Source organism: Musca domestica, unplaced genomic scaffold (genome assembly GCF_030504385.1).
Source record: "Musca domestica strain aabys unplaced genomic scaffold, Musca_domestica.polishedcontigs.V.1.1 19, whole genome shotgun sequence".
Classification (NCBI taxonomy): Eukaryota; Metazoa; Arthropoda; class Insecta; order Diptera; family Muscidae; genus Musca; species Musca domestica.
In genome coordinates, this window is record NW_026712245.1 from 6,410,709 (window position 1) to 6,435,824 (window position 25,116).

The 25,116-nt window shown below is 35.2% G+C and overlaps 2 protein-coding genes across 9 annotated transcripts; both read right to left on the bottom strand.

The window, feature by feature from the left end:
• Positions 1-5,031: 5,031 nt before the first annotated feature.
• On the bottom strand, positions 5,032-22,139 carry LOC101898654 (striatin-3). Of its 8 annotated transcripts, none has more exons than XM_011293428.3 (6): positions 22,081-22,139; positions 20,022-20,814; positions 14,452-14,881; positions 14,165-14,383; positions 11,816-11,872; positions 5,032-10,057 (listed from the first exon to the last, which is right to left on the bottom strand). In XM_011293428.3, the coding sequence occupies exons 2-6, from the start codon at positions 20,436-20,438 to the stop codon at positions 8,898-8,900; spliced, it is 2,283 nt and encodes a 760-aa protein (XP_011291730.2). In that variant the 5' UTR covers positions 20,439-20,814; positions 22,081-22,139; the 3' UTR covers positions 5,032-8,897. The 8 variants fall into 8 exon arrangements, with proteins under 8 accessions (XP_011291730.2, XP_019891667.2, XP_058977173.1 ...); XM_020036108.2 differs by having other exon boundaries at positions 21,899-22,124; XM_059121190.1 differs by having other exon boundaries at positions 5,032-10,105; positions 21,899-22,124.
• Positions 22,140-23,697: 1,558 nt separating this feature from the next.
• LOC101898485 (barrier-to-autointegration factor) lies at positions 23,698-24,363 on the bottom strand. The gene is made up of 2 exons (XM_005181626.4): positions 24,085-24,363; positions 23,698-23,994 (listed from the first exon to the last, which is right to left on the bottom strand). The coding sequence occupies exons 1-2, from the start codon at positions 24,208-24,210 to the stop codon at positions 23,848-23,850; spliced, it is 273 nt and encodes a 90-aa protein (XP_005181683.1). The 5' UTR covers positions 24,211-24,363; the 3' UTR covers positions 23,698-23,847.
• Between the last annotated feature and the right edge of the window lie 753 nt (positions 24,364-25,116).

The following is a 25,116-nucleotide window of genomic DNA, read 5'->3' on the forward strand; positions in this document are numbered from 1 at the left end:
CGACTTGATCGAGCTGAACATATCGCAATATTCCATTCGGCAAATATTGAATAATGAACTCGGGTTAAAGCCATTGAAATTCCAACAAAAAGAACTACACCGCAACAGTTCAGCAGTTTGTAAACAAACAAAATTATTGTGTTGACTTGCCAAAGAGGTCAGCTGAAAATATGCACCTTCGGTTGGCCACCGGTCATGGTATTAATCGACCGTGGCATCAGAATAAATGCTGAATATTATTGCGAAAATATTCTGAAGGGTATATTAAAGCCTTGGGCATGCAAACATTTTTGCCGCAGACCTTGAACATTCCCACTGGACTCACCACCATTGCACTCAGCACGCGCTACCCAAGAATGGTTACAAAATGGGGTTCTTCGCTTCATTTCCAGCGCACAATGGCCACCAAAATCTCCGGATACCAATCCGTTACACTATTGTGTCTGGAGTATTTTGGTAAGCAAGGTTGGCCCTAAAAAACACCAAAGTTTCGATCACCTCAAGCAAGCGCTTCGCCGAGAATGGGTCAAAATACCGTAGAGCAACATTCGGGCAGCGTGTGATGGTTTCATTGGCCGTTTGAAGGCCATAATTCGTGCCAAAGATGACCAATTCGATCAAATCTAGATTTATTCTAAAATTTAATGCTATTTCCGAAATGTTTTGCTTTCGTTAAAAAAATACAATTTAAAAAAATGTAAAAATGATGTCAACTATCAAAATGAGTTTATGAGTCAGTCGTCGTTGAGCATTGACCGAGAGCGGACGCATCTAAGGAGCGTAGAGCATATTACATTTTAAACTTTGTATTTATTCCCAGAATTACTTTTATTTTTAAATAAAAACCATCTTGACAGAATCAGAAGTGGGATAAGAACAGAAATCTACAAGGAATTTCATCATTTTGGATAAGAATTGCAGAAAAATACTCAAAGAGCTGAGAAACTAAGGCGTCAAAGTGATGTAGTAGTGAAGAGCTCAATGCAAAGCAACAACGACGACCAAAGGAGAAACCACGCAAAGGCACCTAAACTCAAAAGTTCGAGTGAGTTTAGTGAGAGTGTGTAACGTGCTCAAAGAGAGCAAAGAAGAAAGCATCAATCAAAGGAGAATGTACAAAGGTATACTCAAAAGTGTGAGTGAGTAGGACAACGATAGTACATCAAGGAGATTGAAAGCAAGACATAAAGAGGGGAACCCCGAAGAAGAAGTTTAAAAAGGGAAAAGTTAACGTATATTTTTAGGGCGTGCGGCTTCTAAAAAAAAAAGGAATAGTTCTAGATTTGCTGAAGTAACGAATTAAAAAGGAAAATTCACAAGGAAAAGTATGAAGGTGAAAATAAGTTCGTTAAAGGTTGCGGAGCTAGACAAATTATTACTGGCAAGAAGCTTACCACGAACAGGAAATAAGTCCGAGAAAATTGCTAGACTCATGGCTTGCAATGGAAATGACGAAGTGGAAGTTGAAGATTCAGAGTCACAGGAGGATTTCCAGGGATTTGATGAAGCTGAGACGGGTGATGATTCTCTAACAAGTCAAATGCGAGAGCTAAAGGATATAATGTTGACTCTAGCAAGAAGTGTGCAACAGTTAACAACACTTTCAACAGAAAGGGCTATTACGTCAAATGCAGGGTTAAATTCAAGGGATACAGAACAGCAAGTTCCAGCTGAAGTAATATCAAGACAATCTGGTTCCGGAACATCTGGTTGTTTAAAGGATTACATAGTAATGATACCAGACTTCGATCCAATTAAAGGAAATGTTACATCAGTCCAATTCATTGACAAGGTTGAAACGTTGCAAAGGCTTCATGGATGGTCAGATGAAACAACTTTGTTTGCAGTTCATCATAAAATGAGTGGTGTTGCTAAAATGTGGATAGATGCTTTACCAGTGGTTGAAACATGGAAAGAGTTCAGACAACAATTTTTAAAGGATTTCCCAAGTCGAGTAAGTGTTGCTGACATTCATCGTGAACTTATAGCTAGGAAACGAAACTCGAATGAGTCTTTGGTGGAATATTATTACGCAATGTTGGCCATAGGGAAAAGAGGAAGCGTAGATGAGGCATCAATACTGTCGTACATCATAAATGGTCTCAATGATAGCAGCTTAACAAGAACACTTTTAGCTATGAACCCGCAGACATGTAGTGAATTATTAAGGTCGTTGGAGAATGTGACCATACAAACGTATGCAAGGAAGCAAACAAAGAATGACGAGGATGACAAAACCGCAAGTGTCTCAGGTGGAGCGCCAGCCAAGGGAGTAAAATGTTTCAATTGTAACAGGTTTGGGCACATCTCAACTAGTTGCCCACAACCATTGAAGAAGCCGAAGTGTAGCAAATGTGCAAAGATTGGTCACGATGCATCGCAATGCAAAGGTAAAGGTACAACTGTGGCAGCAATGACAGAAGAGTCTAAGGATTACTGCCCACCGGTTATGAAAGATGTCACGGTCAATGGTAAGACATATGAAGGTTTTGTGGACACTGGAAGCGACTTTACCTTAATGCGGAAAGCTGTAGTTCCAGAGGGTTGCGATATGGAAGTAACGTCAAAAAGAATGAAAGGTTTTGGTGGATCTATTGTTGAAGTGGTGGAAATGTTTGAGACTAACGTTGTCATCGACGAGGAGAGTTTAATGACTACCATTTATGTAGTGCCGAATGACTTGATGCGATATGACGTTCTCTTAGGAAGAGACGTATTGTGTAAGAAGCAAACAAAACTTACAATTGAGCATGGTGTCTTGAAAGTAAAGTCAACAATGCCAAGTACATTTAATGTCGGAGAAAGTCTGGATGAGCATCAAAAGGAAAAATTAGACCAAATACTGTCGTCATTCAAGGACTGTTTTGCTGAAACCCTTGAAGACCTTGGAAGGTGTAAAAATACACAAATGGAAATAAGTTTATCTACGGACAAGCCTGTAGTTGGTAAAAGATACCAAGTTCCATTTTCTCAAAGACAAATTCTGTCAGACATAATTGACAAGTTGCTTCGATGTTGTATTATTCGCCCAAGTGATTCGCCCTATGCAGCATCAGTATTGTTGGTCAAAAAGGCGAACGGTGAAAGTCGTATGTGTACGGATTATCGAGCATTAAATGAAGTCACCATCAAAAAGCAGTACTCGATGCCAGTGTTTGAAGAACAACTTTCGTTGTTATCTGGAAATAAGTATTTTACAACGTTAGACATGACATCAGGATATTACCAGATACACGTCAAGGAAGAATCCAAGAAATTCACGGCGTTTATAAAGCCAACCAGGAATACAAAGACTGCTCCGGTTATAACAGCGCTGCGAGAAGTTATGTCGATTTTCGGACAGCCACGAAGAATTGTATCGGATAAGGGAACGGCGTTCACGTCTAAAGAATTCCAACAGTTTGTGGAATACAACGGAATACAACATGTACAAACAGCAGTCCGAACACCAAGAGCCAATGGCCAAGCCGAGCGGATCAACCAGACAGTTTTGAATGCGTTGAAATGTCTAGTAGGTGATACAAAAGAATGGGACACTGAGACAACAACGATACAGTGGAGTATTAACTCGCAGCTGAATGCGACTACAAAGTTCAGTCCAAATGACTTAATATTCAACTTTAGTCTCAGAGATGTCAGTTACAATAGAATTATCCAGGCGGTTGGTGATGAAGAAAGAGAGAATTTCGATGTTAGGGTAATTCAACAGCAGGCTGTTGCTAACATCCAGAAACAAAAGGAAAAATGGAAAGCAAGATTTGACAGCCGTCATTCCAAGCCAACTCAGTACAAGGAAGGCGATTTGGTGGTGATAGACACGGTACCGCAGCCTACAGGAGAATCGCATAAGTTGGATGCGCGGTATAAAGGACCATACATCGTCACGAAAATTATCGGAAACGATCGTTATCTGGTAGAGGATCTGCCGGATTTAAGTTTGAAGCAAAGGAAATATTGCGGTGTTATGTCGACCGATCATATGAAGCCCTGGTGCTATGGTGATCCAAGTCTCGAAATCGAAGATAAAGATGAGTCTGATGATGGTTCGCCCAGGAGGGACGAAGAGTCAGGAGAGGCCGAATTGTCAACTATCAAAATGAGTTTATGAGTCAGTCGTCGTTGAGCATTGACCGAGAGCGGACGCATCTAAGGAGCGTAGAGCATATTACATTTTAAACTTTGTATTTATTCCCAGAATTACTTTTATTTTTAAATAAAAACCATCTTGACAATGATTTCAAAAGAACTTGTTATCATGCTCGTAACACAGTAGCACGACTTTTTTTGGGTGTATGCACACACACACTCACTTGTGTTTTCTATTAAAACGCTTAGACGTTTGCCGTTCACTGATTTAAACTATGTTTGCAACAAAAGATGTGTGGTATTTTGTTTTGTTTTTTTTTGTTTTTATTAATTTCTATATTTTTATTTGTCAAATTTTTATATGTATATATATCATGTTATGTTATGTATAATAATAATATAGAGAATTATGAACGATATATTAAAGTTTTTCTTTTTTAATAAATCGAACATAATCAAAAATTAAAATTAGCAAAATAAAAACAAATATACAATAAAATTAAATGAAGAAATCTGTAAAATATATATTAAAAAATAATAATAAAATATGTATATATATATGTACTAACATTGAAATGAAAGTTAGATAGATGGAGAATGAAAGGGGTTTAAAGAGAAGAATAATAAATTAAAAAAAATAATATGTGAAGTTTCTTTTTTTTCATAAAATTTCAATCTCAAATTAAAAAATAAAGCAAAATATTTATATTTAATTTGCTTTGTTTTTTTTTTCTAAAGGATACTTCTTCATAATATCAAGCATTTTGTAATTCAATAATTTTTCTTTTTCATTTTTTTTTTAAATTAATATTATGTTTATTTATATGGAGTTGTTTATACTTAAGTTGTTCCTTTTTTAAAGTTTAAAACTACTTGTTTTCTGTTTTTCTTTTTTGAGTTTCTTAAAAATAGTTTACTAAGCGAACGACTACAATTTCCATCGGATTTTTTTTTTTGTTAAATGTGATTTATTGATTTTATATGTTCTTATATAATACAGTATTGTGTTTGTGTTATTTTTTATGTGTGTGTGTATTTTTGAACTAAAAATATTTTAAACATAGACATTTTTTTATTTTTAATTTCGAGATGTATTAATTTGAATTTTATGTAGTTATTTTTTTTTTTTTTGGGGAGTTTAGGAAGTCATGGTGAATCCTTAATTATTTTATTAATTATTATTTTAGAATTTCATATATCCGATTTCTTTAATTAGTTTTTGGCTCAATACTACTTTGCAATACAGTCTGCAAAGAAAATGTTTTGTCAAAATGATATTTCCTGGACGCAGAATAACTCTGTAATCCAGAACATATGCCTCAACAATTAAAAAATGCTTTATTCGCAAAACATTTTATTGGCAGACTGTATATTGTTTTTTTATTTTATATCCTTAGTTAAGTGTTACTAAAATTTACTTTATTTTGTTCGTTTTCTGGTTTTATTTTCTTAAAATGTATGTATGGTCTCTTACACCAGGCAAGAGGACCAATACAAAATTCAATACATTGCATCGTCAGTATAAATAAATAATTATTTTTTAATATATATATTTATAAAAATTTAAAATATAAAACGTTATTTTGTATTTTGATAGAAATTGAAGTTTAGTCTACTTTTACATGCAATTCGAAGAATTTCACTTGAATTTAAGAGAGATAATTGGAATCCGAAGAATTTCACTTGAATTTGAAAGGGGTAATTGGAATTATTAGCCTGGTCACCAAACTTATTTTTCTTCTAATTGTTAGGCAAATGGCAGACAAATAGAATTTTTGGTTTTCGTACGTTAGTAAACAAAAAGAGCTTTTTTTTCGCTGGTCTCAACTCTAAACCCACGCAAAATTAGGCGCAAATTTGTATGTAATTACATTTACACTTTTATTTGAAATGGAAAATGCAAAACCGGCACCCGAACATAATCCCCACGGTCTCAAACCCTATTGCAATTATGGGGATTAATAACTTTTTTGGGTCATAATCCCCATAATCAAATATTATTTGTGGACTACGTACAAAAATAATTAATTTTAGAAATCTTTGATTCGCGGTAGCCGGTGTGGGACATTTATATTTTTTACTCGAGGTTGATATTTTAACCATTTTGTATTTGACATTTTACCATGAAAATAACAACAGCAAAACAATTTGGAAATACTGAAGTCATCCCCGACTCTGGTCAACTAAGATTCGAGCGCTAAAAATCTCAAGGCTGTGGCCAATTGGAACAACTCTAGTTTAGTAAAAACTCTTCGAAATTTTTTTTCAGAGGTAGTTATTTTTACCCTGATTTCGGGATATTATTTTTTTCTTGGGGGCAGAGAAATAAGTTGTAGAATTTTGGAAAGGTAAGCGTGTCAGCTATAATTTGGCATCAATTTTGTTTTTTTTTTTTTAACTGTCGATGTCGCCTCTATGCATTACAGTAATACCAATTTTGAATCGAAGCGACGACGATGGCGACTTGGTCATAACGTCAACGACGACTATAGAAATGACAACCGTAATTGGGCCGAATAGTCTGGCACATATATCGATCCAAAAAAAAATTGAGCATCTTTAAGTTTTTCAATTGAGGCACTGAATATCGGTTTCCTTGATGATCCCTTTTGATACTTATATTCTTCTATTTTGGGATTATATTTATGTTTATATTAGTTTGAAATCCAAACGCGATTTTATTAAAACACATTTTTTCAGAGTCCAATGTTATTCGAACATGTTGTTGCAAATAAACTCTTTTGTCAATTGAAAGCTACAAGCTTCAATTCGTATCAAAGACAAAATAACGTTTAATTTTTTATATATATAAAGTAAAAATAAAATCAATTTAATTATGGATATATTTATACAAAAATTAAAAGCCTAGCAACAAATGAATTGAATGGATGCATTAAAAGAGAGAATGCATTTTGAAAATATAAATTTATTTATTGTTTATCTATTGTTGTCACTATGAAAAACAAAAAGAAAAAAATCAAATATAGTTGAACACGGCGTTTTAAATGATTCTCTGTTGGTATTTATTCAGAAGTAAGTAGGTAGGAATCCTATTTAACTGGTAATTATGTGTGGATATTGTTGATTATAAACCATTTTGATGGGTGTTTTCAAATACGCGTTGTGTATACAACATAGGTTTGATGAAACCAAACTAAATCGTGATTTATTCACAAAACAGTTTCATATGAAGAAAGAGCAGGAGGCGAAGAAAAACGAAAGGTGCAAGTACATAAAAAAGCTTCAAGTCATGGCTAGGCATATAAATGTCAAATTATAATGGAAAACGACGGCAGAATTTTAGTGCGGCTCTGGAACCCCTGCTGTCTTTTTCCTTTAAAATTTGAGATTAATATGCCAGGTTGCGGCATTGCCTATATATATATCATCACCTGAAGCCCTGTTCCTCTCCTCTCTAACATAAAAAATATTTTTTTTTCTTTAATGAAATTGACTCTGACTCATACAACAGTGATGGATTGTTAATCTGGTTTCATCAGGCAATACATTATTAATGTTCAGTTTAATGGGTTTCTTCTTGAATGGAGCCTTTTAAGGAGTCATACAGAGAAGGCAATCCCCCATATATACTCCCCTGAAAAAATGAGTGTTACATTTTCGGTTTGTATAAATACCGTAAGAAATGCTTAACCGAGAGATTTTTGTATTCAAACTGGAGAAATATATGAGTTTTTTCTTTGTTGTAAAATTTTGCTTTCATATATAAATACCATCCGAAATGCCTACTCGAGAGATTTTCGTATTCAAACTTTTTTTTTACTTTCTTGTAAAATTTTGCTTTCATTTAAATCATGATTTATTTTCTAATAACGATAAATTTTTAATTTGTTTTTGCTTATGGAGCAGGAGATTTTTTTTTTTGGAGGGGAGAGGGTATTATGTGCATAATATTTTTGTTGTTGTTGTATGAAGTTTAATTGTTGTTGTTTTTATTGATTTTATTTAAATATGTATATATATAATTATTATTATTCTTTAAATTAAACAGTAATGTGTCGCGCTGTGTGTGGTGTGTATGTGTTTAGTTAATGTAATGGGGGGGGGGTTTTGTTTATAAAATATATCATCATTATTTTTATTATTGTATATGCGGGAATTATTATCATTTAATTTTATATATTTTCTTTACTGTTTTAAGTTTTATATCTGTTTCTTTGTTTGCTTTTTTTATTATAACATAATTTAATTAATGTTAAAATGTTTTGCTGTTTTTTTCTTCCTCGCATTCATTATGTATGTATTAGCATCCTTCTACTCATTTGCATTGCAGTTATAGATCGATTCTCCTCAACACGCGCTTCTTCTGTTGAGCGGCATTTGTGCAAATTAACCACAAAGGATACAAAAGCTTGCCTGCCTGGTTTCGATTCTTTGATCTTGACAAAGAATTCAACTGAATATTAAATGTCGCTACTACTGTACTTTGTATATGTGTGAGTTCTTTTGTAATGATGATCTAGTTTGTTTTTTTTTTTTGTAAGAATATATAGATAATTTTAGATGATTTCTTTCTTTCCTTCCTCTTGCTGATGGTTGTTAGTTTTAGTATCGTTTTCGCTTCGCTATTTTCCGTTTCATTTCTAATCAACTAACTGGAATTGATTTCGTATTATCATAATATAAACATACATTATTTACCACCATCATCATCATCTTCGGACGATCCTCCAAGAAATTCCACACATAATTATCTTACGTAAAATCGTTGTTGTTGTTGTTGGTGGTGATGATTTCTGCTACTGCTACTGCAACTAGATACGACGACGACAACGCACAACAATGATTGCCATCTAGACAAACACTTTCGCCAAACCATCTGCGCCCGCACTGGCTATATAAGGTTTCGTAGCATGGAACGCCACATCAAATATACTCTCATCGAACTTCTTACGATGCGCTGTGATTTCCTGCACACACGTTTTATTATCCAAATGCCACAGGCGTATGGAACAGTCATGGGAGCCAGACAACAAATATAGACCATGAGCATCGACCGCCAGCGATGTGACTGGTTCCAAATGAGCAACCATTGAATGCACCAATTGCCCGGATGTGTTGTCCCAAAATCGTATGTGTCTATCCTCGTGAGCTGTGATTGTTATCGGCAATGTTGGATGTGAGATCACTTTGTTGATGAATTTCCCCGTATTGCCAGACATTTCTTGAGCAGCCTCCAGTTTTATGACTTGTTTGCCGGTTTCTGTGTCGTATATTAAGCAGTGGGCACTGTTGTAGGCCACGACAATGTGGTCAACTTCATTGCGCACAAAGTCCACCGATGAGGGTACACCCTCCACCTCGGAAGCGGTGTAGGTGCGTAGCAATGGCTCTTTGCTGTAGGGCGACCAGAGTTTGACACTGCCATCGGCCGAACATGACACGATATTACTGTGCATTGTGGCCAGGCCCCAGACAGCGTCTGTGTGGCCCTCCAGGGTGCCCGAGTGAACACTGGGATCATAGCAATCGTATGGATCAATATTGGGCGAGGGTAGCTTCCAGCACTCAATATTGCCATCCAGGCCGCCGGAATAACAGGTTTCACCTGTGGTCGACATTCCCAAGCACAGAACTGGGCCAGTGTGGGCTCTAAATGTGTACAATGGTTCAACATCAAGACTAGCAGATTTTTTGGCTTGTACCGTTTTCTGTAGATTCCACAGCTTAAGGGTGTGATCTTCTGAGGCTGTTATCAGTACCGGTTCCTCCGGGTGGAAAATCAGCGAGCGGACCCCATCGAAATGTGAACGTAATGTGTATTTGGCATTCCAGGTTTTACGATAAGCTCCACCACCCGAGCCATCCTTTGTATTCGAATCGTAAGAGCCCTCCGAGTCGTTATTCACTGTCAGCTGAGCCAATTCACCCAAACCCAATGAGGCATCGACATCCTCATCACCGGCCGCAGTTACAGCTGTGATTAGATTGCGTCTAGCTGCAGCCGAGGCGGCTGTGTTTACCGTATTGTTAGTTTGTTCAACATTCGATGATGAATATCCTTGGGGAGGGGCATCCAATAGAGTTGGGTGGTTAGGTGATCGTTCGTTTCGTTTTATTTGTTTGTTTGAAGAGTGACACAATTTGTAATGAAAATGATGAATAAATTTTCGCGTTTATTTTGACAAATCCAATCATGAGCAGGCACAGAGCGACAGAGAGATAGATAGACACAGACCAGATTCAAATCAGATGGGGGCAATAAATGGAAAAAGAGTGTAATGAAAAAATATTAGTTTCGCATTATTATATCAAATCAATTTCAATTTAATTGTAAATAAAAAATAACTACGGAATTTGGAATTGTATTTTAATAAAAGTGGTGTACATACATTAACAAAACATAAAATAATCCCATAACAATGGCATACATACAAATTATAAGCATTGGGGAAATAAACGGAAATGCAAATTTAGATTTTTAAGAATATTTCTTTTTTGAGTACCTAATGAATTCAAAATAGAGTTAAATAAAACAAAAATGGTAAATAGTTTTGAGTGTAAGATACGTGGTCTGTTCCAGAATTTTTCCTTTATAATATATAATATCGTAACAATTCTTACAAGTAAAAAAAAACTGTAAGTTCGGCCGGTCCAAACTTTTAATACCCTCCACCATTTGTAACGAATTTGGCAATTCTCAAAAACAATAAAATCCGTTAAAAATTCTATAAAAATCTTAAAAATACCGAATGTAGCCATTTTATTAGGGTCTATACGACGTCATGGACCTGCATAGGTAACTTTTGTCATAAGCCATTACAATATTCAAATGCGAAACTTAAAAAAAATTGGTGAAAAAATACCTAATATCGGGAGGTACCGTTAAAAGGGGGCTATACGAAGACGTGGACCTGCATTGACAATTTTCTGTCTTAGGTTGTAGTATTCATTTCGAACTTTAAATAAAAAAGTTGAAGCAAATCCGGTGAATAATGTCGATAAAATCATCAAAATGTCGAATATCGGGAGGTACAGTTATATGAGGGCTATACGAAGACGTGGAACTGCACAGACAATTGTCTGTATTAGGCTGTAGTATTCATTTCGAACTTTAAATATCAAATTGGAAACAATTCCGGTGAATTATGTCTCTAAAATCACCAAAATACCGAATATCGGGAGGTACATCTATATGGGGGTTATACCAAAACTTGGACCTGCATGTTCCATTTTCAATACCAAAAGTCTTGCAGACATAATATATATTTGAGAAAAATTTTTATCAATCTACTTCATTTCGTTCGGAAGCTAGAGTGATTTCCACAGAGGGACGGACATCGCTAAATCGACATAGAATTTTATGCTGATCAATAACATATATATTTTGTAGGGTCTAAAACGTATATTCAGAGGTGTTATAAACGGAATGACAAACTTAATATACCCTTCATACTGTGGTGAAGAGTATATAAATACTAGAGTCTTGCAGGTTCTGGAACAGAGCAACGTATGAGATTTAATTTGTTTTTGAATTAGGTTTCCATTTTATTAAGAATGGCAAATCTTTTTCCAACACTCAATTTTACCATTATTGTGTTTATTGTTTAAAAATTAATAATTAAAAAATTTTAAAAACAATAAATCATTAACATAACACCCAATAATTTTTGGTGTGCAGTTTGTTTTGGTTCAGGGTTTTCTTTTTTTTTTTGCTTTTATAACATAGCTAATTAACATAAACTATAAACAATATTAACATAATAAGCACCTTCTGTGATAAGATTGATATCATTGAGCAGCTGTTCTCCCAACTCAGCACCCAGATCTTTTTTGTGTTATACATATGAATCGGATTCAATAGTTTATAGATTAAACGTAATATTTATTTTGTTTGTTTGTTTGTTTTTTTTTTTTCACATTAATATACATACATACATATACATAGATATATGTTCATAATGCAACAAAAAAGAAAATAAATAAATGAAAAAAGGTTTGCATAATATCAAAGAGAGATAGAGCAAAGATAGAGTAAACAAATATTGATTTTACATTTGTTGTCGGTTTTTTTTGGTTCTTTTCAGTTTGTTTTTGTTGGATGACGAAAAATAGAGATAGATGCCAATGATGCTATGAAATATCGAAGGAGTAATAGGTATATATAACAAGTCGGCGGTTTGACCGACAGATGTATACCCTCAGCCTCGAGTTAAGACTGCTATAAATACTTCAGCATGCCAAATTTGGACTATTTAAACTACTTCCTATACTTTATATAAAGTATGTGTCAATTTTTGGAAAATTTGGAAATAAGCGTGAACTAACAGATATAGCGGACCGAAGAATTCCATTTTCATACTACTGCTAATACAGATAAAAAATATTGGTATACGTAAAATTTGAAGGAAATCCAACATTAATATCTTATTTTATGCGAAATCATAAATTTCGAAAATATAACATATTAATACCAGATTTCTGGTTAAGAGAAAAAATTAGTTATAGCAAATTATAAAGAATGCCCGACATGTTTCGCAGATTATAACAAATATAAGTATTGGAAATTGTGAGTCTTCGTGGGTGAGGTACCAGAAGGGGTTGGCAGATATACATCATCTCCACTGCAGATCTTGCGTTAGCAAAAATATTTGGATGTGTGAAATTAGAAGAGAGTTGGATGCTTATTTCGCCTACTTTGAGCGTTTTGTTTTTCAAACATTTTGAACCCTATGTGGAGGAGGCACCAGAAGGAATGGTCCGATTTTTACCGTCTTTGTAAAACATCTTGTGTTGATGGAAATATTGAGATTTACCAAGTCTAAATGGAATCGGATGTTAGTTTCGTGTTTTATGAGCTTCGTGACCGATATTGCCCATCTCTGAACTCAATCTGTTTGACAATAATATTACGATGTACCAACTTTGGATCAAATCGGATACTCCCTTCGAGAGCCAGCCAGACAAACAGACAGACGTACGGACGGTCATCGCTAAATTGACTCCAAATGTCCTGAAACGGATTTAGTGCAAAGAAAGCTAGTCGTATCAAATGATATGAAAAAGGGGCGGAAATATGACAAAATATAAAAAACATTTTTAAGTACTGAGAAGAAATTGGTCATAAGGTATAAAACTGACGTTAATGTGAAATAGTATCGAGATTAATAGTATTTTTATTCGTTTCTTGAATAAATTTTCGTTTTTAATTTAAATATTTATCACCTGTTTCTCTAACAGAAAATATTTCAGAAAAAATGTCCCAATTTAACTCTACTCCGAATAACGACGCCTCAGAAAACTGGACATTAAATAACATTTTCAAAAACACAACTTATTCTAGGAAAGCGAAACATTTGAGTTTTATAATCTCGCGTAAGAATCCAATGTTTTCTTGATAGCTATGACATCTAATCCAAGTCTAATTTCGCTGTCCATATTATCTTTCCTACGTTATATTTATCCTTATACCATTCATTCTTTTTTATGAATGACATTTACATTTATTTAGAATATTTTTGAATAACTGGTAATTTTTGTGGGGCTTACATTCAAATCTGAAATATTTTAAACTAAATTTCCTGTGTTAGTTGGGGTGTTAATATACAAAAAAGGGGCTAGTACAAGTCATTTGTATGAATATGGAGAAATCAATACCACTATGTAATGGTTTCAGAAAGAGAGCCACTAATCCTCATCATTTTCCTTGGGTTTTATCCTCTACTAGACAAGGTCCAAGCGAACTGATGTCAATTTCCCAAAAAACTATATAACTACGGTGTCCCAACAAAAAATACCAATACTCTTCTAATAAAAACCTTTTTTTTAATCCTAAAACTCCTTTGATATAAAAAATATAGTATCATTGACTTTAAGGGGATGAATGAAAAGTATAAGAGTGTGTGTGTGTTCTTCATTTGTATATTTTCAATATTTTTTTAATGTATTATTTTATAAAAAGAAATGTAATGTAACAAGAAAAATATTCGCCACAATTTGTCCTATTTTTTGTAGGATTAACATAACTTTTTTGTTTTTGGTACAAATATTGGCTTTCTTCCGTTGTTGGCGAAAGATAGCCTTTGATGGGAAAAGGTTTAGCTTGAAACATTTAATTTACCTTCACTTAGTATATCTTTGCCGGGTTTAATGCGTTTGGTGGTTTTCATGTCGCTTTCGTCATTGTCACCGGTAACCATTTCTAAATCGTCGGAAATCTCATCGTCATCCGACATTTCTGTGGGTCCCAAAAACTCGAAATTTGCCATTACGGCAGCTTCGGTATCCAGAATGATGGCATCGTTATTTTGTTGTATCTTTTTTGCGGGAGTGCGGCGACCTGAAAGTTTATTAATTTTTAATTGTATTCCTCACTTATTTCTTACTTATTTCATTTTTCTCACATACCTTCCGATTCTGAGGCCCTTTTGTTGTTCTCATTCCCATTGACGTTTGGACTAACATTTTCTTCTTGCTCAGCATTGTTGTTAAGACCCAATATGGAACGTACACGGTTTGAGCGAACATCGATAATGTTATCGGTGAAACCGATCTCGGCCAAATATTGACGCAACATTTGTCTGCCCTGGCGCCAGGTTGTATTTGACACTGAACTGTATGGTACCTCGGAATCTGGTGCCACTTCTCCGCCCAGCGAAGAGTCATCTCCTGATGGTTTCAGTTCGTTCAGTTGTGGCGGATCTGTGCCATATTTTAGACGATAAAATTTAGCACGTTCTTGTCGCAAAGCGTATTCCAACATTTTAATACGTCTTGTTAAGTCCGATTTAAGGCTCTCCAGACATTTACGTTCGCCAAGTAGCATTGCAATGCGAGCCTGAAAAAGATAGAGAGTTATAATTGTAACCGAACATTGGTGGTGCAAATTAAATTATTTTGTGCATTATTTCTCCCAGTAGGAACCAATATTTTGTCCAGATTATAACGAGATTTGTTCGTTTAGATTTAGATCCGTACCGATTTTTAAAAAAAAGTAATTTTAAATTTCAATTGTTGGTCCCGATTAGGGACCACTGGAACTATTTAGTCGACTACCTTGGGAGTCAATCCTTAACTAGAGGTCTAGGCATGGATTACCGTGGTATCCATGTCCTCTTACTCATCAGACAGGAGGGTTTACCAGAAGCCTACAGGAATAGATGCTGTCCTCACTCAGCCTTAGCGGTCTCATATCCACAATGATTTATCAGATTGCTGACTGTCTACACTATCGTCCGATGTTAGAGCATTGTTACCTCCCAGACTTCTCGTCCGCTTCGTCCTACTACTGGTAGCAGACGATCCTGAAACACTGTCCGAATCCGATCTAAGAGCCATTCTTGTTAAGGTGGACGTAAACTTCGCATTTGTAGCTTTATTGACTGAGGGTGCCAAGGCCTCCACACCAGCATCAGACGAAATAGGATTGGTTTTTTATTAAAAGGTGTTTTTTTAATATTTCTTCTTCCATATGTTGTCCTCGTCGTGAAGTGACTGGGGTCGACCATGGCAAGGTCTCGGTAACTAAACCTGATATTCGATGAGGCATCAACGAAGTTCCGTTAGAATACAGGCGGACCATAGCTGATTATTCAAAATGTTAACCATTTGTGGGGGAGGTTCCAGAAGGAATTGTCCGATTTCTACCAACTTAATAACAGATCTTGTGTTGATGGAAATATTGGGATGTTGCAAGTCTGAATGGAATCGGATATTAATTTGGTTTTTATGAGCTTCTTGAATATTCAAAATGTTGACCCTTTGTGGAGGAGGTAACAGAAAGAGTGAACCTATATATCCCATCTTCACACCAGACCTTGGATTAATAAAAATATTGTGATGTGTGATATTTCAAGAGAACCGGATGCTTATTTCTGATTTTATAATCGTTTTGGTTATTCAAAATCTTAACCAATTGTGGGGGAGGTGCTTGGTGGAGTGGACCGATATTGTCCACCTGACCTAGTACTCATGCTTATATTAGGATATACAAAGTTGGAGCAAAATCAGATTATCTTTTCTTTTTCTGTGCAGTATTTTTTTTTTTTTTTTTTGAAATGTTGAGCTTTTGTGGGGAAGAAGGAGTGGACCGATATTGTCCATCTCCGAACTCGATCTAAGTTTGACAATAATATTACGATGTCCAAGTTTGTATCAAATCGGACACTCCCTTCGAGAGTTATCGTGCGCACCGGTCAGCCAGCCAGACAGAGGGACATCGCTAGATCGATTCCAAATGTCCTTAAACGGATTTGATCCAAAGAGACCTAGTCGTTGATATCGACCAAATATAAAGAAAACTCTCTACAGTAAGTGTTTTTTTCTTTGCTATACCCATTATCTGACCTCCATGTAATTTAGCAATTTTAATTGGATATAGCCAACTTTCAGAAAGCATTCTCTTCCATTGTAATTGTAATTTAGTTTATCAAATACTTATCTGACTTATATAAACTTGTGTATAATGGTCCACTTGTAGATTTAATGTTTTTCGAATATTGGGGAGGGTGTTTTATAATAAATTTTAAAAAATCCAGTAATCACATATTCCGTATAAGTATTTCAAAAAAAATAAATGCTTTTGATTTTAAACAATACACATAAGTGCGCAATTCATTATAAATTACCATAACCTAGTCTGTATTGGCAAATTTGCCTTTTTGTATTCTTTTAAATTATCAACAAATAGTTTTCTTGCTCTTAATTTCTGCAAGAGCAACAGCAACAACAATCAACAGCTAACCAATGAATGACAAGTTTTCAGTGCTCAGGTTCATGAACGAATACCGGCAGCCGGTAGTTAGAAATTAATGGCACATAAACAAAAAAAAAACACCAACAGGTAATGAGGAAATTTGCAAGACTACAGACTAACTTTAGTAGCATTTCTGTATATCCACTATTCTTTAAATATTACTGTTACCTTTTCGCTTCGCTTGATGAAAGTTTTGGTTAGATTTGCTCATAGTTTTTGACAGAATGCGGTTATGTCAACATTATAGCGTTATTGTTGTTATTGGAGCGCGTAATAGTACCAGGTAAATTTAGACTTGCAAGCAGCATAAATGTAATTTTTGCGTGTTGTATTACAATCCGTCAATCGTGTTCTTCGATATCAATGGTGTCGATCTCTCAAGTAATTAACTTAAACTTCAAATATCAGAACAGAGCAATAGAAAAATCAGTCAACATGTACCATATTTTCATTTAAAATATCATTTTAAGTCAGAAAACTTCCCTGTTCTTTAAAGAACAAATTCGAATTGATATTATCAACAGCTTATTATAAATACGATTTCGGAATAAAGTCGTTAAAAAACTGGATAATTTACAGAGGACCATGCGTTACATTAACACTGCCCACTTGCATACAATCTATCCAGTCCTACAAAACCTAATGCTTATTAAATTAAAGGGAAAACTCAATACGGTTTTTGACATCCAAATGCTATAGCCGACCGAGGTATTTTTGAAACAAGATTCCAATGATGCCGCATCGGTATCTTTTTTGTCACATGCACTTCTTTTTAAAATAGAGTGGTCTTTGAAAGATCCTCATCATTTTTGGATCCTAAGCTTGGAATTATTGCCTGAACTTTTTGTAGACAGATTTTCTTGTAGACTAAATTTCGTGATATGATCCGTTGAAATCAGATGAATTTATATATGAAAGCTATATCCAACCCAGAACCAATAATCAAAGTTTTCAGAGGAAGCTATTCAGTTGCTAACCATCAACACGGTTTCCGTCCACTACATTGTACCACAACGGCATTGCACGCCATATCCCCACATATATCAGTCGAGGTCTCAACCAGAACAGGCGGTGCCATAAAACAGTAGTGGTGGCTCTTGATCTATTAAAGACCTTTGATAAGGTCAACCAAGCCACGCTGCTGTTCGAGGACGTTGAGAATACTACCCTCCGGCAAAGTTTGAAACGTTGGATAGTCAATTATATGTGTGGACGCCAGTCATGGGTGGAATTCCGGAACAAGAAGTCTAAGCCCAGTAGAGTGAAACAGGGAGTTCCCCAATATGGGGTGATATCTACGGAGCTGTTTAACCTCTACATTTCCAAAATTCAGAACATATGAGGATCATGGCGTCAGGTCCTGTTGTTGATGACATATGTGTCAGAATGAACAGCTATCTCATGGAGCTTGCCGCCTTCTTCCATGCGAGGAACTTGAAAACATCCGTATTTAAATCAAGGGCCACACTATCTGAATATTCAAAATCCGTGGGATCGCATTCGATAGCATAATCAAATATTCCGTGCGAGATACAGCTATCTGTGATAAATTGAAAAGTAGGAACAAGATCCACAAACCTTTTTGACCTCATATAAAGCGATAGGTCGGTCTGCTCCTGTGTGGTCTTCGAATACGAGTGCAACGCAGTGGAAAAGTATTCAGACCTGCTATGCCATGAGGAGACGAAGTCTCTTCACTTACGTCAGCATAATCATATGCTTTTGTTGACAGACTAACTTTAGTGTTGGGCAGAACTCCCAGACTTGTCAGGAAGGACCTGCATGATCTAGAGAGAGAGGTCCAGCGATATAAGAGAGAGCCCCCTAGATCATGAAGCCTATCAAGCGGGTCTGAAAAGCATCCATACTGATGCAGTCGCAGACGTAGTTAACAATTACAGTATGAATGGAGTCCACTCATACTCGGAGTCCACGCCCATCCATTGTAGTTTTGGCCAACTACGTTCAGGATGGTGCAGCCGTCTCAATTCATATTGGGCACGAATTGACGAAGGTGTGTAGAACGCCAGGCCCGCACAATACGCTGCATCTGATCAATTGTCCAGCCAAGCTTCCCCAACTCCGTCCAGAGGATCTCTGGCTACAGCCCATAAAGGTAGCAGAATTCCTAAATGTGGACATCGAATACGAACCGGATTAATCAACAACAAAGTTTTCAATATGGCTCCTGTTTATTGAAGAAAAGATCGGATGTTTTATGCCTTCATTTGGACTCAAACAAACAAATGAACTATTGAAGACATTGCAACACATAGAACCACTATGATAAAATTTTAATGCTTACATTAGTTGTGTTATCAGCATGTTGTTGGTGGCATTTATTGGTTCCAACCTCCGTGCCCTGGATGAAGAATTTGGCATTAATAATTCTAGTTTTTACAATGTCATAAAAGGAAGCAATGCGTTTTTGCTGATAGATCATTATTCTGTTTGTCTATTAGGATACCGCGTTGAAGTCGCGAAGAACCACATGATATATGTCGAAGCTCTAGATAGATGTTCCTTTGGTTGACACTTTTGCCTATGCGATACAACCTCTTGCCTATCAGTAGTGCGATTCTACAACACAATTTTGGAGTAACCGACAAATATCGGTAAGCACAACTTTTTAAATAGAAAGAAGTAAAAGGTTGACAACATTGGTATCTGTCGGTAGGCTTGGCGACAAATTTCGTTTATTACCGAATTTAAAGGCATTCGAATCGTACCGATTTTTGTCTGTATTTCAAAAATTGAGTTAGGGAATCCAACTACAAGTAAAGACTGATGGAAACAATGACAATAATTACAAAATTTATAATAATGTGAGACTTTACCTTAAAGTCATTCAATATTTTTAAAACTAAATTTAATCCCAATCCAGTTTGTAATAATGGGCATTATTAGAAATTGGGAAAACCTACACACAACCACACTTTTCTTTCAAATTGCCGATAGCAAAACATTGATGCTCTTTTACATTCCTCCTTTTTGTTATAGCCAATATTCCCCTACTAACCTGAAACCTTAACATTCATTGATTCATTCGTGTAGAAGTAATTGAATTAGAAGAATGGGCTTCAATGATTTGCATATTGTTGTTGTTGATATTGCTATACTGCCTGGCCATAGCGTTAAATGCTTAATAGTAGTAGAAAATAATGCACAAAATAAAAATAGAATAGGAAATGCTGTCATTGTCACTATAAATATTAGTACTTACTTGCAATTCAGCACGGTCGACATCCCATTGCGAGCGTTCCAATTCGAAACGTGACCATTCATGTTGTATGAAATGTAATATGCCAGGTATGGTGTACTGTGGTGTTGCCTGTTGGCTATTGACATTGTTGGCGGCTCCGCCATTGCCATCGTCCGGATTACCGCCGGAACCCATGCCGCCACTAAGGCCACCGGCAGAGTTGGAGACATTATTGCCACCGACCAACCCTAGCCCCGAATTTTGTCCACCGAGGCTGTTGTTGGCTGCATTATTAATGGCACCACCTCCGCCAAGACCACCGCCGCCAATGAGGCCGGTACCGCCAACAACCCCACCTCCGCCACCACCACCTGTACCGCCTGCTCCACCAATAGGTTTATTATTGATGCCCGTTGTGGCTCCGGAATTAGTACCCATTTGTAGCAACAATTTTAGGCCGAATTTATCCTGACGACACAAGAAACGATGGCTGATGTGATGCGAGTGTCTTTGCTATTGTTGTTGTATAGTGGAATCAGGTATTGGTTGTTTAAAAGTTGTTATCGGCTGGTTTAAGTTGACAAAATATTTCTGTTGTCGTTGTTTCCCACTTTCTATCCTTTGTTATTTCTTGTTTTGTTTAATTTCATAAAAGTCGCGACGTAAGAGAGGTGGCAATTATTTATTTTTTTTTTATAATTTATTACACTGGTTTACAAGATTATTACTGTAACTGTTGTTGTTATTTTGTTTATATATTGTTCAATTTACTTGTTTCTTCTTTCATGCAAAATGCAAAAACAGCAGACATAACCTAAAAAAATAACTACAATTCACCTGTGTCCCCTATTTACGTGCAGTGCGTTGGCGATGAGTAGCTGGGTCACTGCGAAAAAGAGTATCCACCACTCACAATCACCTTTTCCCACTACTCTAACGTAAATCGTACCAGTTTTCTAGACGTTAAAAATAAAACTAAACAAACAATCGACCCACCAACAAAAAAAAAAAAAACAAAAGCACTTTGAATTTCGCAGTGTCAGAAATATCTCTCCATTTGTAGGCATGTCAAAAATAGAAAACTATAATGAAAAATAACGTTTGGAAAAACAGGACAAGTAACTCTACCTGGTTGGAAGATTCTAAAAGTATTTTTTTAATATATTTCTCGGTTCCAAATTAAGAAAATACACAAGTCATTGAAACATCATCACCATCACTACCCGACCAACGACTACTATTGACTCTGACGACGACTGGCTTTGCTGGTTCTGCTAGTTGAAGGGAAAGTGCAATTTTCTTTAATTTTTTTTCTCCACAGAAGATGAACAGCCGCCGAGGCCTTACTTTTCACTATAATTCATGCAGGAAATATGCCTTTTTCTTACGTATTCACAGGTTTGTAAACATTATGTTTTGCTGTTGTATAGAAATTTTACTTTTTCCCTTAATTTTTCCGGTCTTTTATTTGTTTAAAATTGTATTCTTCTTGCTATTATCTCCCCTCTCTGTGGTAATTTTCTTTCTTTTGTCAATTAATTTTTCTCAATGGCTGCACAAATGTTGCCAGACTGGGGCGAATCATATCATCCAATATCATCCCCCCATTAATAAAAAAATAAAAAGGATAGACGGAATGACAAGAAAAAAGAGGAACAAGTATATGAATAATCCGAAAATAGCAGCAACGAATAGGTAGGGCATGCACAACTTTAATATCCCCGTTTTTTATGGTTGACACAATATTTACAATTTTTGCACTTTTCACTATGTATTTCTTTGGAAGAGAAGCCAATTACTCTGTAATGCCTCCCAATAATTTTAATTTGTACAATTCCTTTATTGTCTACGTCGTTTCATTCCACTTTTTATTCTGACATACGCACACACTCACTCACTTTTTTGGGATATTTTACAATTTATTTTCTTTTTTTTAATATTTGTTTGTTGTATTATTGATATTTTCCAGTTTCATTTAGTCAAGAGTGTTGTTTTATTGCTCTTCTATTCGGTTTTAGTCGTGTAAAATTTGTTTCTTTTTTAATTTTATAATTTTTATTTTAAACTTCATAAAAATTACCCGAGAAAATTTTTCTTCATTTCACACACACACAAACACACACGTAAAATGAATGGGATTGTCTCAGACAGTGTTGTAAAATACAGTAGTAAACTAGGTAATCAGAATTAGTCGATGACGTGGACTTAAAGTAGCGGTGCTAACCAAATAAATTAAAATAATTAAATATGTATTTAATAAACTGAATACGCAAAAAAAAAAGAACACAACTCGTCATATATATGTAATGTATATTATTGTACTTAATGATCAATTCAAATTAGTTTTATGAATGCAATCGTTGTACGTTATACGTCGTTTACTTGAGTTCAAATCCGAGACAAAATCAACGTTTAGAGCTGTGACATCAGCTAATTTTGCGTCTAAAACAGAATCAATTTCTAGGCCGTTGTTACAACGTTTTTGTTGACACATACTAGAAAACAACACCAAATGATTATTCTGTTTTACTCTTAGGTTTGGGTTGACATCCTGGGTTTAAGATTTGTTGATAACAAAAAATAACAACTACAGGTCGACATTGACAACGATCAAAGTTGTGATATATGTGGATGGTAGAAGAATATAGGTAGATGCATCAATGCTTGGGAACATTGATATGTCAAAATAAATAGATTTTTAAAATATTTTTATACGACGCAAATCGGATGTTGTTAAAATATGCATTTTTCAACAATTTTTACAAATTTTATTAATTTTTTATTCAACATTTTCAATTCCAAAATTGGTTTGAAAGTTCATTGTCCCGTCAGCTGTGTCGATGCGTCTACCTATATTCTTCTACCATTGCTTTGTTCCAGAACTACAAGAATGTTAAAGTTTTTACTACGATAACCGATTTTCCTTTTATGGTATCGAAGAAAATGGCAAAATTAGTAGATTCTTGCAGGTACTGGAACAAACCACATGTGTGGTAGTATGAAATTCAAAATAATTGAAACTTTTTGGCAATAAAATATAACTGTGTAACAACGTCTCAAACGTTTTAAGTGTAAAACAGAAAAACGGGTTGTAAAATAGTAAAGCATAAACACAGCTCTACAACTATTTTGCCTGAGTTCAAGATTCTTACACGCAAATAAACATATAAAGCCCTGGAGTTTATAAGTAAACATTATGGCAGATGTAATTTTGAAACATACTTTTTGGCGTTCCTATAGATTGTCATCACATTAAAACCGAATTTTCCTATTTAACTATATTTTCATGTCTTTTACTCCAATGTGTTTTTAAGCTAAATTCAATTATTATTTAATTCCTTTACTTTAACTGATATCTGGCGTTTGAAAAACAAACATATTCACAATAAAAACAATAGAATTCATTTTTAGTTAAGTAAAAACAAATAAAGGCAATTCAAATTTCCATCGATAATTCATCAAAATGCTAATTTTTCCTTAAATATAATTTGTATTTAAAAATACACCATCAAATATTTACTTCGCACGCAAATGCTTTTCGGACCTGACTCGACTGTACCTCGTACTTCGATCATACTAGCTGCAGAGGTGACAAGAAACAAACCTAGCTTATATTCTAATGTGTAAGCCGTACGTATCCGCCACTGTCGATCCATAATCATCACTCCCACATATGAAAAGAGTAAACCACACATACTTATATAAATTTTTTATACTTTTATTAATTAAAAACTAACAAATACAAAATATTAGAAGATTCTTTGACATGGAATTAGTTGGAGAACATACTATTAAAATAAGTTGGCGGTGTTTGCACACGCAAAAAAGGGAAGAATGCACAAAATATTTACAAAAACTCTTCACACCAATCGTTGAGGCAGTTGTAACAATCCGATGCTTGTTTTGAACTGGCATTGCATGTATCCTTCATCCATTCTTTGAATAATTCCTCATCCTTTTTTAAGACCAGATATTGGCCTAATACTGTGTATGCCTGCAAAAAAGAAATCAATTATTTGTAATGATACTTCCAAGCCACGAAATGCGAGTTATTGCGTCACTCAATTGTTAAAACAAATCATACCTTGTCGAAGCCAGCTTCAATTAAACGACCACCCAATGTTTCACCAATACCCGCCAAATCCGTGACCGGCTTATCGCCCATAGGTTCTGCCACAAAATTTCTATATTTTTGCGATGTTCCTGACATTGTTTTGTTTGTTCTCCGGGCTATAAATTATTGGAATAAGTTGATGTAGTATCGAACTTGGGATACACGCTTTGCGCTGTTTATAAAAAAATATTTCACAATTCCAGAATTAACAATGACGCATCTCCACTCTGCTTGTTTATGAATGGTTGTTAAAATTGGTATGTTGTTTATTGTTCATTAGCCGTCAGGGTTGGCAATTGCAGTACCTTAAATGTACAGATGCGTGCAGTGAAAAAGTACTTTGTAACACATTACCTAAAATATAGCGTGGAGGAAAACGTTTACAGGAGAGTTAATATATTATTCTATAAAGCTGGAAAAACAATACAAATGAAAATATATATCAAGAAATTTAATATAAATTTCCAATATGTAGAAGATTGCTCTGTTCCAGAATCTGCAAGAATCTACTATTTCTGCAATTATTTCGATATCATAAAGGGAAAACAGGTTATGGAAGTAAAACACACACACTATTAACCGTTCTGCTGATAAGTTACTTTCTATATCTTTCTATCACTGATTAAGAGCACGATAAGATTACTAAATCCACGCTATATCAAATGTGAATTCCATAGTGCATACTTCTCGTAAATCGTCTTCATAAATCCAATGGATATTATTTGACGCATACGATATGGAAGTGACATTTGAGATCGAGTGGATTCCGTGACTCTAAAAGTACAATTAGTTGCATCACAAACAAAAAAAGTGCAAAATTTTATAATTGCTTTATTCGATTGCGTTTACGTCAAATCGGAATTTCAATGTATTTTATTCAACGTATACACCATGGAATTTACAGTTTAGATTTACTGGAGTTATTATATGCCTTGAGAGTGATGCCAATTTAGTTATGTGATTCAGAAAAAAATCTCTGATAGTCCAGAATGTTGCTTTATG